The sequence below is a fragment of the Canis aureus genome, chromosome 14 (assembly GCF_053574225.1).
Source record: "Canis aureus isolate CA01 chromosome 14, VMU_Caureus_v.1.0, whole genome shotgun sequence".
Classification (NCBI taxonomy): Eukaryota; Metazoa; Chordata; class Mammalia; order Carnivora; family Canidae; genus Canis; species Canis aureus.
Genome location: NC_135624.1, coordinates 22,117,272 through 22,137,644, shown reverse-complemented (window position 1 = coordinate 22,137,644; position 20,373 = coordinate 22,117,272). Strand labels below are relative to the sequence as shown.

Below are 20,373 nucleotides of genomic sequence, written 5' to 3'. Positions count from 1 at the left end.
TACACTGGGGTTTATTTATCCAATGGGATTCTAGTCTACACAACAAAGATGAATAAATTGCCTCTACATAAGTAATGTAAATAACTTTTAAAAATCTAATATTGTGTTCTAAAAAAAGGCAAGTTGCAAAAAAGGTACATATAATAAAATGTATATAAAATTTAAGATATAAATGTATAATTAAAATATGGTTTCAGGATTCAGATATATGTAATAAAATGATAAAGACACATATTGGAATGATAAACACTGAATTCAGAATACTGATAGCCTCTTATGAAGAGGGGAAGGGCATATGTAGGGATACACAGGGAGCTCCAACTATATTTTAATGCATTTATTTTCTTAACTGGACAAAGACATTTATTATGTTATTTTTATACTTTTTGTATATCTGATATATGTAACAATAAATTATAATATTATAGTTAAATATAAATATAAAATGATAAATTATTAGACAAGAAAATGTTTCATAATCTAAGAAAGTCACAAAGCCATCAATAAAAGGTAACAACAGTACAATTGTCATGAATTTTTTAAAATTGTATTAAAAATTCTCAAAAAACAGGATGCTTGAGTGGCTCAGTGGTTGAGCATCTATCTGCCTTTGGCTCAGGGCATGTTTCCAAGATTCCTAGGATCAAGTCCTGCATTGGGCTCCCTACAGGGAGCTTGCTTCTCTCTCTGCCTATGTCTCTGCTGTCTCTCTGTCCCTCATTAATAAAAAAATAAAATCTAAATAAATAAATAAATAAATAAATAAATAAATAAATAAATATTTTCAAAAAGCATAAATAAAGTTGCAAGGCAAATAATACATCAAGAAAAGATATTTTCAACAATATGACAATATAAGAGAAAAAGTTTTAGCATCTCAAATGTGGAGATAGAAAACTATTCTTAGAAAAAAACAAGGAACACAGAGCAAAAATAGACCATGGACCAAAGATGGGAAAAAAAATACCAATGACCACTGAAGATATGAAAAACAAAAAGGCTCAACCTTACTAGTAATTAAAGAAATCCAAAGTAAAGCAATTAATATTGTGGAGAAAATTTTTTAAATATTGGAAATTCCAAATATTGGAAAGAATTTATTTTTAAAAATAAATTATTGGAAAAAGTATCACTATGATAGACACTTTCAAAAATTCTAAATATGCATATCCTTAAACACTGAAATTCTATTTTTATTTTGTTTAAAGATTGTATTTATTTATTTTAGAAAGAGAGCGAGCACAAGAGGGAGAGTGGCAGAAGGAGAGGGAGAGAATCCCAAGCAGACTCCATGCTGAGCACAGATCCTGATACAGGACTCGACCTCACAACCCTGGGAGAACCGAAACCAAGAGTCAGATGCTCAACCCACTGAACCACACAGGCACCCCTCCACTTTTAGAAGTATGTTTTTCCAGCAGGTTTGCAATAGTGAAAACTATAAAGTAACTAAATGCTCATCAGTATGGGAAATAGTTACTATATTATCTGGCCCTTAAAAGGAATGAGGTAGATTAATATTGACAGCTAACATTATTTACTGATAGGCAGTATTATAAGTATTTGACATTTGTCAGCACAGTTAATCTCTAAGAAGCCTATGAAATAAATTCTAGATGAAGAAACAAAGACATAAAAATTAGAATAAGCAGCATAAATCACCCAAGCTTAAGGCAAAGACAGCATAAATCACCCAAGCTTAAGGCAAAGCTTTGAATTCAGGCAGGTAAATGGCATGTTGATGCAATTTACCTCTAGGCTATCCTCCCTCCTGTATGCAGTAACATAGAAAGTTCTCAAAGTGAAGAAAAAAAACAATGCAGAGAACAACAAATACAATATGGCAGGCTGTGCATATATGTGTGTATATTCACAGAAAAGTCATATGTCAAAGCATGAAAATAATCACTGGGGCAGGTTATTGGGTGACTATATTTTTAGCAATTCATATTTTGCATTCTTCATAAACCATTTAGTTGTCTTTGCATTCAGTGAATATTAACTTAGACTCCTGTTAGGTAGTAGAAATTACTAGATACTGAGGAGTCAGTAAGGAGCAGAAACAGACACAATCTTATTCTCTTGGATCATACAGTCTAGTGGAAAAAGCAAAACATTCCAATTATAAGTAAATGTAAAATTATAACTACAGCAAATGCTGTGAAGGAAAATTAGTTGTTGTTTGAGGGCCTGGAAAGAAAGAAAGGAGTCAGGGAAGGTTTTAAAGAAAGTGATGACTGAAATGAGCTTTGCAGGAAAAAGAGGCAGTATTTACCTAGAGCAGTGATGGGGGAGAGTGTCTCATGTAGACAGTGCAGCAGAGAGAAACCAGATCTTTAAAAGATCTGAATGAGCCAGCGGGGCTAGACAGCAGTGAGCTGTTTGGTGAGGAAGGAGAGGAAGATACAGGTAGGTAGGCAGGGCATGGAGGGCCAGTTAAAAATTTTAGCCTCTGTCCTAAGAGCAGTGCAAAGCTCTTGAATGAGCTTTAAGGGGTGTGCAGAGGGAGCATAAGGTCAGATTTGTTTTGAAAAGATTCCTCAAACTTCCTGGTAGAAAATAAATGGAGAGTGTGCTAACTAATCCTGTATGCCAGAAAAGAAACTTAGCTTAGCTGAGTATTGGCAATAGATGTGGAAAGAAATGAACAGATCCTGCCAGTATTTTAATAGAAAATAAATCCACGAGAACTTGGTAAGGTACTGAAGACAGAGAGGAAGGGAGAGAAAAGTACTGGCAGTTACTAGATGTGAGGAAGGGAGGAGTGGCATAGGGCTGAGGGAGACTTCTGTATCAGATCTGCACTCTTCTGATGGGGCCAATAGCCAGGTGTGTGTATATCACTTGTGTTAATTAGAACAACTCAACCCCCAAAATAAGAAAATCCCCCCCCCCCAAAAAACAAAACAAAACAAAACAAAAAACTGACCTTCTTCTGGTGGAGACGGTTTGTGCCCATTTCCTTTATCCACAACCTTGACTCTGGGTTTTGGTTCCTTTCTTTTTTCCAAATCATTAACTGGAAGAAATGTAGAAACACAGCAGCATGTCATATTAAAGACTAAAAGAAAATATTCCATAGCTAAAACTCTTGCAAGTATTGAGAGTATTAAGTAGAAATTAGCTCCATGATAGGATTCCATTCCCAAAGATTAGAAGTGCTATTTTGTTTCAACCCTGCCACGAGAAGGTGTGGAAGACACTTAAGAAATTATTTTGGTTGAGTACTCACTACAGGCAGATGTATTAAATAAATCCAACCTGTCATAATTGTTATAAAATCAGCATGATTACCCCCATTTCATGCATGAGAGAAGGAAAGACCAGGAGGCTAACTAATTAAAACATATTTCATAAAACCAGGAAGTATTGGCCCAGGATTCAAGACATATCTTCTGGTCTCTGAAAAAGGCCTATGTGATGGCCCCTGTTCTAGAAAGATCTTGGCCATGAAGATACTCATTTGGAGTTGGTCTATCTGCAACTAGAGAGTGGAAAACCCAAAATAATTTCCTTTCAAACTTAAAAAAAAAAATCCCTACTAAGTAGCAGTAGAATTTCTTTGTCAGTACCAGTATGAAATATTCAGGAGCCCAGAATTAATATATCCATACCAATGGATATATTACTACTCTCTCATACCTTCACTTCCCACTGCTTAAAACCCCACAGAAGTTTCCTGCTATTGCTTGGCACCCTACCTTGTTTTGAGTCAGTTCAGACCACTACCAGTGGCAATGGTTTTTGCACAAATAAAATATCCATGAAAAGGAAGAAGTGATCCTACAGTGAGATATTTAATTTAATTGTTGCCTTCACTTCATGGAAATCAGCAGATTTATTACAGGGTGAGCTAAGAAGGGGAAGGAAGGATTTCCTCTGAACCATCCTTCTTGCCTTCTCTAGGGCGTTATTTCATTAACCCTGTCTTATCATCCCTCCCTCCTCCTCTTCATTGTACTGGTTTCCTTCCTTTTGCTGAAAGGGTTTGAGATTTGCCAGCTGCCAAGGTCATGTTTGCTCTAGCTCTATTATTTGTTTCCTTAGAAACCTTCCTTGGCTTTGTGGTACCTAGAGGTTATATTCCAAGATTAAAAAATAATAAGAAGAAGATGCCTTGATCCTATTATTCCCACTGACCCTCTAACTTTCTAAATCCATTTTTTTCAGACCTCACTCTCTGACTTCTTTATAAGCGTTGACCACTTTGGAACACCTCCTTCTTTAAATTCTTTGTCAGTTTTTACAGAGGCATTATCCTGGATTTTCTTGTATTCCTCTGACTCTTCCTTTATATTATCATTTTTTTTGGATCCTTTTTCTGCTTCCATTCCTGAAACATGATCATATAGTAAGTTTGCCCTACATCTCTGTACACCCCGCCTATAATTTTATCACCCCACAATTTTAATGTGCACCCTCCTGTGGATAATCTCCAAATCTATATCTTCAACCCCACCCACCCATAGGCCATGGCCTCAAATTGCTTACATTCAGTAAAAGAAATCTGCAATTTTAATATGAGAACAACTGTGCTGAGTGGCGATAGAAGCAGAAATAGATCTGGCAAAGAATAATTCCAGAGGAGGAAACTCAGGGACACTTCATAGGGAACATGATATTTGAGCCAGACTTTGAGAGATGGGCACGATTTTACAGGCAGAGATTAGCAAAATATCATTCCAAAGAGGAAAATGATAGCCAAAAAGAAAATTTGCCAAATAGGGCCATAAACCATTCTGCCATATAAATATATCAAAACAGTCACTTTCAACTGCGTTCCTAGGTTTTATATATAAGTTGCAACACATATGTCATACGACACTGCTCTCTTCTTCATGCAGGAGGCAAATTAAATTGGAAAACAGACTGTCATAAGCAAAGTGGCCTTAATCATGACAACAGCAACCATGTCCCTAGTATGTGTTGAAGTGAGTTAAATCCATGCAGTAATAGGCTATATCATTACCCCCACTTGCAGATGAAAAAACTTGAGGCCATGCTTGATTTGCTTGGCCAAATGCATACACTACATCAGACATGCCTTTCTATCTTTAAAAATCCAACAGCATTGTCTCATGCTTCTCTGTGTATCAGAAGATGGACTCGTGAGGACTCTACACTAATTATAAACCTAGATGCACAGCATTTGTTTGATTCATCATTTTCCTGGACCTAACCATGGAAGTTTTCCAGGGAGTGGAGACTAGACTCCATCTCACAAGGAGCAAAATGAAAAAGAAAACCATCCAAAGTTATTTTAATTTTTATTTGGGAACAACGAATCCTTGACAATAATAATGATGTAATTAAGAAATATATACACTTACATATAAGTGAATCAACTACCAGTTAGACTGTCTTAATAAGATGATTTCAGCAGAGCTAAGCAAGCTGAAAACAACTGCATTTCCTTTGAAGTGCTTTGAGTAAATAGCTATTGGAAAAGCTTTCTTAGGTTACCTGTTCCTTATGCTGCTCAGCCAATGGACTCTCTGGAATCATAAACTGCAATACCCTCAATCTAAAGTAAAATGTCTCCTTGTCCGTCCACTGTTTCTCATAAACTTTAAGAAGAGTTATTTCGCTTACTCATTTCGGGATGTCGGAGGCCAGAAACTGAAGCACAGTGCCAATAAAAGGCAGACAGAGGCTGATTTATATTGGAAATTACATAAAACCCTTTTCCAGAGCTTCCAGACAATGTGAATCTCAAAAGAATGTCATGTTTAAAACATCTGCATGTCCTACTGACAGGTGGATTCACCAAATGTCTTTGTTCAGAAGTTTCAAGCGGTAGCTGGTGAACAAAGTTGGGGTTTTTTTTTATTTCGAAATCCCAAAATATGTGTCATAAAACATTACTTAGAAGAGGAAGGGGGAAAAAAGGAGAGAGGGGCAGAAAATCCAGCTAAAACACTGTTGCACACGCAGTTCTAGATTCGTGGATGAATCTCACAGCCTCCCAGATTTGTGGATTAAGCTAATGGCAGGATTTGAAAAGCTATTGTGATTTGCAATGAAGTCCAGAATTTGCTTCAAAACTAGGGCAGAGTGGTGGGGGGAGGATAAAAGATGTAACAAGATGGGCTGTGAATGGGTAATTATTGAAGTGACTGATGGATACTTTGGGGGTTTTTTATACTACCCTGCTGATTTTTTTAAATATGTTTAAAATTACCCTTTAATAAGGTGGAATTTTTAAAGAGTCTGTAGTAACAATGAAGTAACACAGAAAGTTAACCAGGACAGGCCTCATCTGTTTGCATTCACAAAACACAAAACTTTGCCATCCACATATGAATGGCCACTCTCAGGAAGAGGGAGTTACTGTGGTCTCTTCTTAGAATAAAAGGTCCACAGGGGCAGGGATTTGTCATGTTCCCAGGGTCGAAAATAAGGCCTGACACTTAGTAGTCATGCAATATGTACTTGTTAAATGTGGGGGAAGAAAAGAACACATAAATGAACGAATATCTATCTCCCCAAAAGCAAAAAAATCACAGCCTGTAAAAACAATTTTTACACTCAGTAAAGGGGAGGCTTTCTAATGACAGGGATTAAGTACCTCAAGAGTTTTCTCCCCTGCTTAGAATATCTCTGCATGCCTACCCTGCCCTGTCTTCCCAACTTACTATTTGATAATTGGCTCAAATATGAAGCCATCCCCCATCCATTCTCATCCTAGCCCATTATTGGGACAGACAGAACATCTCCCTTCACAGAGCCCTGAATTTAACTATCTCCTTAACATTTACCATGTTCACAAAGCTGTTTGTCATGGGACCCAGCACATAACAGGAAAACAGTAAAAGTCAACTGATTCACTATTAGAAAGAGTTGACTTCCTTGTTGTATAGATTGTTTATGTAGAGGCTAGACTGGCACTTGCTGGGGATACCATAGATCAGGTGCAGGCATCATCCACTGAGTCATTCGGTGAGTGTTCACTAAGCACCTACTATGTACCAGGTCGACGAGATGTCTGCATAAGGTTCAGAGGACAGTGTGAGCGAGAGCATTTAAGAAGTAAAATTTAGAGGATTTAAGTAGGCATTCAGTGAAATGGGTTAAGGGAGGGACAGAGGTGTATTAGTGCTAGAAGGAAGATTTCACTAAATATCCTTCAAGAACTCTTCAAATCTAAGTAATCCAATTTTAACCTGTTACAATATTTACCACAGACTCCAACTCAGAGCTGGAACAGAGTCCCCTGGTAACACTTTAAGAACTGTAAATACGTACTTCTGAATTGACCTTGGGCTGGCTTGCTTTCTTTGTCTTTACTGTATGCAATAATTTGAACCGTGTAATTCTGGTCTGGCATAAGACCTTGAATAATTGCTTTAGTTGCAGTGTTCTGGAGATTCAACTGATTGGTTTTTCCACCTATAGTAAAACAGAAAGGTAAGTCAGTACTAAGTAACAGGCCAATTGCATATATTATGAAAATATATTAGTAAACAAGATTTTCAAGGTAAAAACATTAAAAAATATATAAGGGTGCCTATGGACACAGAACTTACTTTTAATATATTGTTCTTTCTCATTCTTAGTTGTACTTTTTGCATTAGGTAACTAAAACAGTTGTCCAAATTAGATAAAATGCATCTACAAAAATCTTTCATCATAATGCAATTATTGCTTTTATACACAGGAAAAGCCATAGTACAGGATTAGAGGACAGTAAGCCCTCGACATCAGATACAGTCTTGAAGGAAAGAACTCCACTTAAAAGTGAAGGGAAAGATATGAACAGACTGAATGTCATTACCTACCCTGGAATTTTTGCTGTGGTCTCTCTAAACTGAGTCAAAGCATCCCCGAAGCATTAGCAATTTAATTGTCTTAAATCTGAGCATAACTGGCTCAGGGTGTTGATGGAACCAATCATTGCCCGGCTACTTAAAAGTTAGCTTGGTTCGTGAAAGTATTTCAAACCTCCATTATCTCTCCACCAAATTAGACTGACATCTAAGGCTTTCCTGGAAACACTGTTGCTTAAATACTCAACTTTTATGCAAAATTCCAAATATGCCTATCTTTTCTAATTTCTGGCAGCAGTTACTGAGTCTGAGAAGGGAGAAGTTTAAAACTTCCACCCCGCTAGCACTAACAGCAAAGAGGATCTGAAATTTGCTGAATGAATTAAACGTAACACAGATTACAATATATTTTATATCATAGTCTCATAAAATTAATGATGTTATGTCTGAAATTTGATGCTGCTATCATCCACGCAGCCTGCTACTAGAAGGCAGAACTGAGCCTTTCTCTTGCCAAAACCCATTCCTTTAAACTCATTTATGTGCAAGATGTTAAACCTGGTTTCACAAACTTCTACTATTTAGGGCAGCCCTGGTGGCGCAGCGGTTTAGCGCCGCCTGCAGCCCGGGGCTTGATTCTGGAGACCTGGGATGGAGTCCCACGTAGGGGGCTCCCTGCATGGAGCCTGCTTCTCCCTCTGCCTGTGCCTCTCTCTCTCTCTCCTCTGTGTGTGTGTGTGTCTCTATGAATGGATAAATAAAATCTTAAAAAAAAAGACCTGTATTTAAAAAAATGCTTCTACTATTTAAAACTCATCTACTACAAAGTGCACCAAATAAATCTTTCTTAATGTGTGTTTCACTTAAAAAAAGGTATTCTTAGAATACTCTGTATTAGAATCCCTCTCTGAGAGGCATAGGTATATTACTAAAGGTGTTGATAATTCTACAATAAAAGAAGCTTTAAACTCTTTAAAATAGGACTTCTTAAATTTCTTTGACCATTAACCCATTTGGTGGTATAACAGCTATTAGGACCTTGCAGATTGCCATGGAACACACTTTGGGAAAGCCTGGTATAAACTATACTTAGAACAAGTCTTGCAGTGCTAAAATGTCTACATTTTGTGTCTAGCTACATTGATAACTCTTTTTATTTACTCTATTTATTTTATGCTTGATCAAGTAGATACCAGAGTGTCAACACTGTCTTATTGGCTTGGGTCACTGCATAAAGACATTGGGTCGCTGGACAAAATATAGCCAGTATTCATGAAGAAATAATTTGCTTTCACTCTCAATTTTTATTTTTTGTCTCTGGAGGTGTTTAAGTAAGAGCTGGAGGTACGCTTTGTGGGTGTGCGATGGCAGAGGGGATTGAAGGATCTGGCTGAGATTTGGTTCGGAGATTACACAAATTACTTCCAAGGCTCCCTGCTTCCTTAATGATACCTACGTGGGGTACTCAATAGTTTAGAATTATCAGCAATTGATCAGGGAAAATTAAAATGCCAGTTGCCTGGAGGAAAAAGAATAAACTTTCAGGATCAGACATGGGGAATTCTCAGAGGTACCACAAATGGAAACTTGTTTTTTGACCTTTAAGCTCATAATGATGTTCACGAATCTCTTTTTTTTTTCTCACAAGATTTATTTAAATTCAAGTTAGTAGAGGGAAGTACTTGTTACAGGAGAATTTAGTGATTCGTCACTTACGTTTAACACAGTGCTCATCACAAGTGCCCTCCCTTAATGCCCATCATCCAGTTACCCCATCCCCCCACCCACTTTCCCCTCCATCGACCCTCAGTTTGTTCCCTATAGTTAAGAGTCTCTTATGATTTGCCTCCCTCTCTGTTTTTATCTTACTTTTTCCTCTCTTCCCCTATGTTCATCTGGTTTCTTAAATTCCACGTGAGTGAAATCTTACAATATTTGTCTTCCTCTAACTTATTTGGCTTAGCATAATATACTCTAGTTCCGTCCACATTGCTGCAAATGCCAAGATTTCATTCTTTTTTTTTTTAAGATTTATTTTATTTTTTTATTCATGAGAGACACAGAGAGAGGCAGAGACATAGGCAGACAGAGATGCAGACTCCCTGCAGAACTCAATCCTAGGACCCTGGGATCAGATTTCATTCTTTTTGATGGCTGACCAATATTATATATAATAAAATAAAATAAAATAAAATAAAATAAAATAAAATAAAATAAAATAAAATAAAATAAAATAAAAAAAATAAAATAAAATAAAATAAAAAAATATAATATAATATAATATAATATATATGCCACATCTTCCTTATACATTCATCAGTTGTTGGACATGTGGGCTCTTTTTCCACCTGCTGATAGTGCTGCTATAAATACTGGGGTGCATGTGCCCCTTCAAATCAGTATTTTTGTATCTTTTGGATAAATATCTAGTAGTGCAATTGGTGAGTCATAGCATATTCCTATTTTTAATTTTCTGAGGAACTTCCATACTGTTTTCCAGAATGGCTACACAGTTTGCATTCCCACCAAGAGTGTAAGACAGTTCCCCTTTCTTTGCATCTTCTCCAACATTTGTTGTTTCCTGTCTTGTTATTTTAGCCATTCTAATTGGTATAAAGTGATATCTCACTGTGGTTTTGATTTGTCTTTTCCTGTTGACAAGTGATGTCGAGCATTTTTTCATGTGTCTGTTGGCCATTTGTATGTCTTTGCTGGAGAAATGTCTGTCCATGTTTTCTGCCATTTTGTAACTCAATTATTTGTTTTTTGGCTGTTAAGTTTGATACATTCTTCATAAATTTTAGATACTAGCCCTTTATCTGATTTGTCATTTGCAAATATCTTCTTCCATTCCTTAGGTCACTTTTTAGTTTTGTTTCCTTTATGTGCATAAGTTTTATCTTAATGAAGTCCCAATAGTTCATTTTTGCTTTTGTTTCCCTCACTTATGGAGATATGTCTAGCAAGAAGTTGCTGCAGCTGAGGTCAAAAAGGTTGCTGCCTGTGTTCTCCTCTAGGATTTGATGGTTTTCCACCTCACATTTAGGTCTTTCATCCATTTTGAATTTATTTTTTGTGCATGGTATAAGAAATTGGCCTAGTTTCATTATTCTGCATGTCACTGTGCAGTTTTCCCAACGTCATTTGTTGAAGAGACTGTCCTTTTTCCATTGGATATTCTTTCCTGCTTTGTTGAAGCTTAGTTTAACCACAGAGTTATGGGTCCATTTCTGGGTTTTCTACTTGGCTCCATTGATCTATGTGTCTGTTTTTGTGCCAATGCCATGCTGTCTTGATGATCACAGCTTTGTATTACAGCTTGAAATATGGCATTGCAATGCCTCGAGCTTTGGTTTTCTTTTTCAACATTAGTTTGGCTATTCAGAGTCTTTTCTGGTTCTATACAAATATTAGCATTGTTTATTCTAACTCTGTGAAAAATGTTGGTGTTATTTTGATAAATGTGAAGGCTGTTTGGGGGTAGTATTGACATTTTAACAATATTTGCTCTTCCAATCCATAAGCAAGGAAAGATTTTCCATTTCTTTGTGTCTTCTTCAATTTCTTTCATAAATATTCTAGTTTTCAGTACAGACTTTTTACCTCTTTGGTTAAGTTTATTCCTAGGTATCTTATGGTTTTTGGTGCAGTTGTGAATGGGATCAATTCCTTGATTTCTCTTTCTGCTTCTTCATTATTGGTGTATAGAAATGCAACAGATTTCTGTACATTGATTTTGTAGCCTGTGACTTTGCTGAATTCATGTATCACTTTTAGCAATTTTTTGGTGGAGACTTGGTTTTTTTTACATAGAGAATTATGTGGTCTATGAAGAGTGAAAGTTTGACTTATGCCTTGGCGATTTGGATGCCTTTTATTTCTTTTTGTTGTCTGATTGTTGAGGCTAGGACTTCTTTTTTTTTTTTAGATTTTTTAAATGATTTTATTTATTTATTCATAGAGACACAGAGAGAGAGAGGGGTAGAGATACAGGCAGAGAGAGAAGCAGACTCCACGCAGAGAGAGGCTAGGACTTCTAATACTATGCTGAGTAACAGTGGTGAGAGAGACATCCTTGGTGCATTCCTGACCTTCCAGGAAAAGCTCTCAGTTTTTCCCCACTGAGGATGATATTACTGTGGGTCTTTCATATATGGCCTTTATGATATTGAGGTATGTTCCTTCTATCCCTACTTTCTTGAGGGTTTTTATCAAGAAAGGATGCTGTGGGCAGCCCCAGTGGTGCAGTGGTTTAACGCTGCCTGCAGCCCAGGGCATGATCCTGGAGACCTGGGATCCAGACCCACATCGGGCTCCCTGCTTGGAGCCCACTTCTCCCTCTGCCTGTGTCTCTGCCTCTCTCTCTCTCTCTCTCTCTCTCTCTTTCTCTGTGTCTCTATGAATAAATAAATAAAATCTTTTTTAAAAAAATAAAGTACAAAAAAAAAAAGAAAGGATGCTGTACTTTGTCAAATCCTTTTTTTCTGCATCTATTGAGAGGATCATGTGGTTCTCATCCTTTTATTAATGTGGTGAATCACACTGGTTGATCTGCAGATATCAGTCCAGGAATAAATCCCACTTGATCATGATAAATAATTATTTTAATGTACCGTTGGATTTGACTAGCTGGTATCTTGTTGAGAATTTTTGCATACATGTTCATCAGGAAAACTTGTCTGTAATTCTCCTTTTTAGTGGGTCCTTCGTCTGGTTTTGGAATCAAGGTAATGCTAGTTTTATAGAATGAGTTTGGAAGTTTTCCTTCCATTTCTGTTTTCTGGAACAGTTTCAGAAGAACAGATATTACTTCTTCTTTAAATGCTTGGGAGAATTCCCCTGGGAAGTCATCTGGCCCTGGACTCATTTGTTTGGAGATTTTTAATTACTGATTCAATTTCTTTTTTTAAAGACTTTTATTGATTTATTTGACAGAGGAAAAGAGAGAGCACAAACAGGGGGAGCAGTGGAGGGAGGGGGAGAAGCTCAGCAGAGAGCCTAATATGGGGCTCAATCCCAGGACCCTGGGATCATGACCTGAGCCGAAGGTAGACGCTTAACCAACTGAGCCACCCAGGTGCCCCTGATTACTTATTCAATTTTTGCTGGTCATGGGTCTGTTGAAACTTTCTATTTCTTCCTGTTTCAGTTTTGGTAGTTTTTGTTTCTAGGAATTTATCCATTTCTTCCAGATTGCCCAATTTCTTGGCATATAATTGCTCATAATATTCTTTTATAATTGTATTTCTGTGGTGCTGTTTGTGATCTCTCTTCTTTCATTCATGATTTTATTTATTTGGGTCCTTTTTCTTTTCTTTTTGATAAGCCTGGCTAGGAGCTTATCAATGTTATTAATTTCAAAGATCCAGCTCCTTGTTTTGTTTATCTGTTCTATTGGGGTTTTTATATTTCTAAATCATTTATTTCTGCTCTAATCTTTATTATTCTCTTTTTCTGCTGGTTTTAGGCTTCATTTGCTATTCTTTTTCCAGCTTCTTTAAGTGTACGTTTAGGTTGTGTATTTGAGACTTTTTTTGCTTCTTGAGGAAGGCCTGTATTGCTATATACTTCCATCTTCTGACTGCCTTTGCTGCATCCCAAAGGTTTTAGACTATCATGTTTTCATTTTCTTTTGTTGCCATGTATTTTTTATTTCTTCTTTAATTTCTTGATTAATCCATTCATTCTGTAGTAGGATGTTCTCTAAATTCCATTTGTGTAGTCTTTCCAAATTTTTTCTTACGGTTGACTTCAAGTTTAATAGCATTGTGGTCTGAAAATATGCATGGTATGATCTCCATCATTTTATACTGGTTGAGGCCCTATTTGTGACCCAGTATATGATCTATTCTGAAGAATGTTCCATGTGCCTTGAAAAGAATGTGCATTTTGCTGCTTTAGGATGAAATGTTCCGAATATATCTGTGAAGTCCATCTGGTCCAGTGTGTCATTCAAAGCCATTGTTTCCTTGTTGATCTTCTGCTTAGGTGATCTTTCCATTGCTGTGAATGTGGTGTTAAAGTCCTCTACTATTATTGTATAATTATCAATGAGTTTCTTTAAGTTATTTATTAATTAATCTATATATTTGGCTGCTCCCAAGTTGGGGGCATAAAAATTTGCTATTGTTAGATCTTCTCGTTGTATAGACCCCTTTATTATGATATAGTGCCCTTCTTCATCTCTTATTACAGTCTTTGGTTTAAAATCTAGTTTGTCTGATATAAGGATGGCTACGCCAGCTTTCTTTTGATGTCCATTAGCATGATAAATGGTTCTCCACCCCCTCACTTTCAATCTTTGGATCTATGAGTCTCTAAACAGTATATCAATGGGTTTGGGTTTTTTATCCATTATGATACCCTATGTCTTTTGATTGGAGCATGTAGTCCATTAACATTCATAGTAATTATTGATAGATACAAATTTAGTGCCACAGTATTACCTGTAAAATTGCTGTTCCTATAGATTGTCTCTGTTCTTTTCTACTCTTTGTTGCTTTTGGTTTCTCTTTTCCATTCAAAGGGTCCCTTTTAATATTTCTTGCAGAGCTGGTTTGGTGCTCATGAACTCCTTTAGTTTTTCTTTATCTTGGAAACTCTCTATCTCTACCTCTATTCTGAATTACAGCCTTGCTGGATATAGTATTCTTACTGCATTTATTCCCATTCAGCACACTGATTATGTCATGTCACTACCTTCTGGCCTTCCAGGTTTCTGTGGACAGGTGTGCTGCTAACCCACACTGTTTTCAGAACTCTCTCTTTATCTTTGTATTTTGCAAGTTTCACTATGATATGTCTTGGTGTTGATCTACTTTTGTTAATTTTGAGGGAAGTTATCTGTCCCTCTTGGACTTAAATGCCTGTTTTCTTCCCCAGATTAAGGAAATTCTGAGCTATAATTTGTTCAAATAAGCCTTCTGGCCCTTTTTCCTGCTCTTCTTCTTCTGGGACTCCTAGGATACAGATATTGCTGTGCTTTATGGAATCACTGAGTTCTCTAGTCTATATCCTTGATCTAATAGTTTTCTTTCTTCTTTCCAGTTTGATTATTTTCCATAATTTTATCTTCTATATACCTAGTCATTCCTCTGCTTCTTTCATCCTCACTGTGATTATATCCAGTCAGTTTTGCATCTCAGTTACAGTATTTTTTATTTCAGCCTGACTAGCTTTTAGGTCTTTTATCTCCACAGCAGGGCTTTTCTGCTGTTTTCTATGATTCTTTCAAGCTCAGATAGTATTTTTGTGACTGTCATTCTAAATTCTTGTTTAGATATATTACTTATATCTGTTTTGAGTGGATCCCTGACTGTGATTTCTTCTTTATCTTTCTTTTGGGAAGAATTCCTCCTTCTTGTCATTTTGCCTAAGTTTCTGTCTAAAGAAAAAACTGTAAGCCTGATTCCAAAGAAAAAGAAAAAAGGAAGGAAAAAAAAAGAATAAAAAGGCTGATTCAAAAAATGAGAAAAGGAAACAAAAAACAAACAAACAAATGAACAAATACCATAAGCCTGATTCTAAAGAAAAATTTAAAAAGTAAAATAAAAAAGGGAAAGCCTTGTCCTATTCCCACCAGAACTGAAGCTGTTGCTTTGCAGCACCCTATGATCAGTAGACTTGGGACATGGACATCAGATACATTATATCTGGGCCTGTGTTGATCTTCTGGGGGAGAGGCCTGCTGTGCAGGCCCACAGACCTGCCCTAGAAAGGGTACAGGGGGTTGGGTTTGGTGTAAGCAGCTCCAGTTTCCACTGGGGGTGCTGACCCTGCTGGTGGGCAAGGGTGGATGGTGGTATCACTCCCCTCCCTCCTGTCCCAGGGAAGAGGAACTAGCACCCAACACCGTTCAGGAAGCCCTCACAGAAAAGCAAACACTCTCCCCTCCCTCCTCCCATATCCCAGGCTTCTATTAGATCTCTGCCCTCAACCTGTCTGTCTCCAGGCTGTCAGCACACCTGGCACCACAGTTCTCCTGTGTTTTATCTCTGGTACAGGGCTGGCATTAAAAACTCCCAATCTGGCAAGGTGTGGACCCACTCCCTCCCCTGGAGGGGAGCCTCCCAGCGCTGTGCCCGGCACAATTCTGTCCCAGAAAAGCAATCGGAAGGCCGAGCAGGTGCCTGGAGTCAATGATGCAGCACAGGGAAAAGCTTCCACCTTGTTATTCCCCCTCTGCGTGGGCTTCTGTCCCCTTCCATTGAACTCAGTGGTGCCTGGTGGATTTTTTTTTTTTTTTTTGTCCTTGGAGATGCAATGTACCATCTTCAAATATACTCCAGGAAGGAGCAGGTTCTCTCCTCGTGTGATCCAGGCAATCCCCATACCATTTAGTCCTCACAAACAGTGCTTCTCAAATTTAACGTGCATAGGAGTCATCTGGGGATCTTTGTAAAGATCAGATGGTGATACAGCAGGTGGGAGGTGCTGACCAATATTCTGCATTTGCTCTTAGCTGATGCCTATGGTACTGATTTCCAGACCACATTTTGAGTTCCATGCTTACAGCAAGTCCATGAGATGGGAACTAGTGCTATTTCTGCATTTTACATAAGAACTCAGAGAACTGGGATGCCTGGGTGGCTCAGCGGTTTAGTGCCTGCCTTTGGCCCAGGGTGTGATCCTGAAGTCCTGGGATGAAGTCCCACTTTGGGCTCCCTGCAGGGAGCCTGATTCTCTCTGCCTATGTCTCTGCCTCTCTCTCTCTCCCTCTGTGTGAGAGGGAGAATAAATGAATAAATAAATAAAATCATGAATAAATAAATAAAATCTTAAAAAAAAAAAAAGAAAGAAAGAAAAACTCAGAGAACTGAGAGGATAATAAGTTGCCCGAGGACATTTCTTATACACCACAGAACCAGGTGTGGAACTCAAACATTCCATCATGTTGACCTGCTCTTTGCCACCATGCCCCCTGTGTAACAACAGCAATCCCTATATATACTCTGTTGTTTTAGTTGATTCTATTTGTATAACAAAAACATACAATAGAAGAAAGAAAAAACTTCAAGCAAAATTTAATGTTAAAAATTTTGCATAACTACTTTATCTTCATGATCAATAAATCTAACTTTTGCTTTTCCTGATTTAATTGATCACTTATTTTCACAATGTCTATTTAGCTTACATCATTTTAATGTATAACAGCTGAATAATATACTATCAAGTTAATTAATCATAATTTACACAGCTAGCCACAAGCGTTGGCCTTCCAGATGTACTCTATTCTTTTTTAAGTGTCAACAGACCAAAAATATTCATACTATGTTGAAACAGAGGTAGTGAACAGAGGTAATAGTCAATAGCCTGGAAATTTCTCCCAAGGAGAATTATGGGGAACCTAATAGTGACTCTTTAGACTTTAGGAATATTATTGCCTTGATTAGGTTTCAAGTTCAAATATTAAATTAAAAAAAAACTTTGAAATGATTTTAAAGCAACACTCAGTACTTCACATGTTTAGTTACCAATGTGTAAGAAGTTGCCAATGCTCTAGAAAACACAATCAACTGTTTTTACCTGAAGCTGGAGTCACAAGAAGTTTGTATCCACCAAATTTCCCCCTTGGAGGCTTCCATGAAATCTGTATACTGTCATGAGATATTACATTATATCTTAACCGTGTGGGTGGAGCCACTGCAAAAGAAAAAACAGTAATTGTTTACATGTTGGAACACTGGAGCTGCCATTAGTTAAACTGAAGTCAACATAATGAAATCAAAACATATGACTTCATCAGCCTCAAGATATGCTCTTTCTATAACCCCATTAATGAATTGATCAGTTCGCACAATGATACAAACCAAAGAGCATCTGTTTCTTACTCAAGAGATAAGCATTTATCAAATGGTACTGACCTTATGACAAAGACCAATGATTGAGGGTTAAAATTTAATACTCTAGTTTAAATTGAAGCCAATCTTGTAAAATGCATTCATTATGTTACAAGGATGATTTTTTTTCAACTCGGAACATGTGAGCTTTTAAAATCTATTCCAGGGACCTGTTTTATGCCTTCAGGGTTTTCACGTTAGTAATCCAGTATTTTTTACGATAAGGTCATTTAAGAAGGTTGTCATGGACATATTATAGTAATAAGATCTTTATTTATAAACATTTGAGAGATTATAAAAGACCAAAATAAAAAGAACCAAATAAAAGATAATTATATTTTACACACTTTGATCCATTCTTGAGGTGTAGTTGATTTATATCTTTCAGAAAGAAACACAGCATATGGTCATGAACCATGCCAGTACATTTAATCCTTTCTGATAGTTCATAAAATGGATAGGTCTCTATTACTTTTGTGTATGTCATTCAAACTTCAAAACATGTTTTTGGAACTCTACATCAGTGTTCCAGAATTTCAAAAGAAATATTTTAATAAGATTTTAATTACATAGTACCAATATTAGTTTGTCAAAAAAGAAAAGCTTTCATGTAACAGAAGATTTAACACTACCCACTTTTATGCCCTGTCTTTCTTTCTCACTTTAGGAAACAGAAAGAATGGGTGGGGGTGGGGGAAACAAACATTCTCCTTAATAGGCATGTGGCACAATATGAGGTTTGGACATTAATTTGACTCCAGTTATGTCACTTATTAGATAATAATCTTGAGTGATCATTTCTTCCAAAGCTCTATTTTTAGAAAAGGTGACAGCAATGCATTCTGCACAAGATAGATGGCAAACGTACAATAGGATAATGGGTATACGCAATGTAATAGGTGGTCAATAAATGTTTCCTCCTCCTGCCCTCACTTCATTAAAGGGGTGAACTCAAAAGCTCATTTAATTCTCACAAAAATACACTGATATCTGAATTTTATATATAAGAGAACCAAAGAGAAGCTAGAGACTTGCCCAAGTTCACATACTGGTGAGTGACAATCCCTGACCCCAATGAAATGCTCTGTTTCTTTGGCAGAAGAGCCATCTCAAGAAGGCACCCTTCACTGAGCTAGATGAATAAGTGACTTACTCTACAAACTACCCACTCATCCAAAATCAATAAGCAATGAAATAGACAATCTTAAGAGTAGGTATTCTCCTTCTACTGCCCTTTACTACTTCTAGTAGAAAATGCTAGCCATGCAAAGCAAAAACATTAACTTCCCATTCTCAATTTGAATGGAAGAAAGAATTTACATTTCTCTCGTTTATGGGAAAATATGGATTTATCATAACTATTTTGAAATTCAAGAGGAAGGTGGCCAAACCTAACATTTGGATGAACCGAAGAACTATTACTATTTTGCTTAATCTGGAACTTGGCGAGAATAATCTATGCATAGGTAGGCTCCTATTAATTATGGAAGAAGATGTAAAATAAGAATTAAAGCATTTTAAATATATCCAGTTTCTTGGCCAAATCTTGCCAGTGGGCTTGTAGACATCATTGGCCATGCTTATTACAAAGCTCTGCATGAATGTTCTGGCAAAATACAGCTGACATGCCTAGGAATCAGCAAGTGGAGAAGAACAACAAGCAGGATGAAGGCCTCAGTCTAGACCATTGTAAGAGGATCAACCAATTCTATCGGTACCCCAGGGATGCTGACTTCTCAAGGAGGGCAAATAAGTCAATGACATTCAGAATTCCTAGATTAAAGATGAGATATCTTTACAGCATTTTCTACCCAGGCTACTGTTCTTTAAATGTGGTCTGAATTTACAGCCATGCCACATATTTTTAATCAATAGCTCCAGTCTTCTGAACCCCCAGGAGAAAGTGAAGATGACAATGACCATGCTCTGATCCCATGGATCATGCCCAGACAATACAGATGGTACTCCAGACCCAGAGTGGCATTGGCTTCCATTAAACTACTCTTGGAAACACAGCTTCCGCAAATGCAACAGCTAAATCCATCGGTGTTCAACTTTTTAAACAATTTACAAGTGATACATATGACGGCACTCCTATTAGAACTGCTGGCAAAAGGCAATACCACCATTCTCTTTTAACAACAGACCACATTCATTGCCTATATAAGCAAAAATATTCTCACAATCAGTAAATAAAAATCTGGGTTAGACACAAAGTTCACATTTCCTTTATATTTTTTGCCTTTAGGGGGGAAAGAGTGAACAGAAAAAATGCTAGTTAAGAAAGAAGGAGGAATGAGATCATAGTTTCAAACTTCAAAGTTGGTTATTTTCTCTGTATGGAAGACACTGGGACTTGTGCCAGAGTGAGATAGCAAAGATTGACAGAAACACTGTAAATGCAATGTAGAAATAATTGTTCTTATCTCATGAAACAAAAAGTTGGGTATATTCATTGCCAGACCCATTAATTATCTTTTTGCAAGCACAAAGGAGGTGCTTCTATACGTACACTTAACTTCCAATAATAATTATAAATGCTGACATGAATTTGACTCAGAATTTAATTCATATCAGTTAAAATTCTAAGCTTTTAAAGAAGACAAAAAACAAGTGTAAAGTTTGCTTTCTAGTACACAGCAAGAACCCAGGGCAAGCCAACCAACTCATTCCTTGCATGGTGAAGCCAGGCTTCCTGTGTGGGATTGAGCCAAATACAACATTTGTGAATATATGTATTACATCCTGAAGGAAAATTGAGGAGAAAG

The 20,373-nt window shown here is 37.0% G+C and overlaps 1 protein-coding gene across 4 annotated transcripts in view; it reads right to left on the bottom strand.

Annotated features, from left to right (window-relative positions):
- The window catches only part of COL14A1 (collagen type XIV alpha 1 chain), a 216,711-nt gene that overhangs the window by 175,856 nt on the left and 20,482 nt on the right, over positions 1 to 20,373 (bottom strand). For all 4 annotated transcript variants that reach the window (XM_077847081.1, XM_077847080.1, XM_077847079.1 and 1 more), the window contains exons 3-5: positions 17,292 to 17,408; positions 7,246 to 7,389; positions 2,930 to 3,019 (exon numbers count right to left, since the gene is read on the bottom strand). In XM_077847081.1, coding sequence (XP_077703207.1) covers positions 2,930 to 3,019; positions 7,246 to 7,389; positions 17,292 to 17,408 — 351 coding nt within the window. The remainder of the gene's footprint in view (positions 1 to 2,929; positions 3,020 to 7,245; positions 7,390 to 17,291; positions 17,409 to 20,373) is intronic.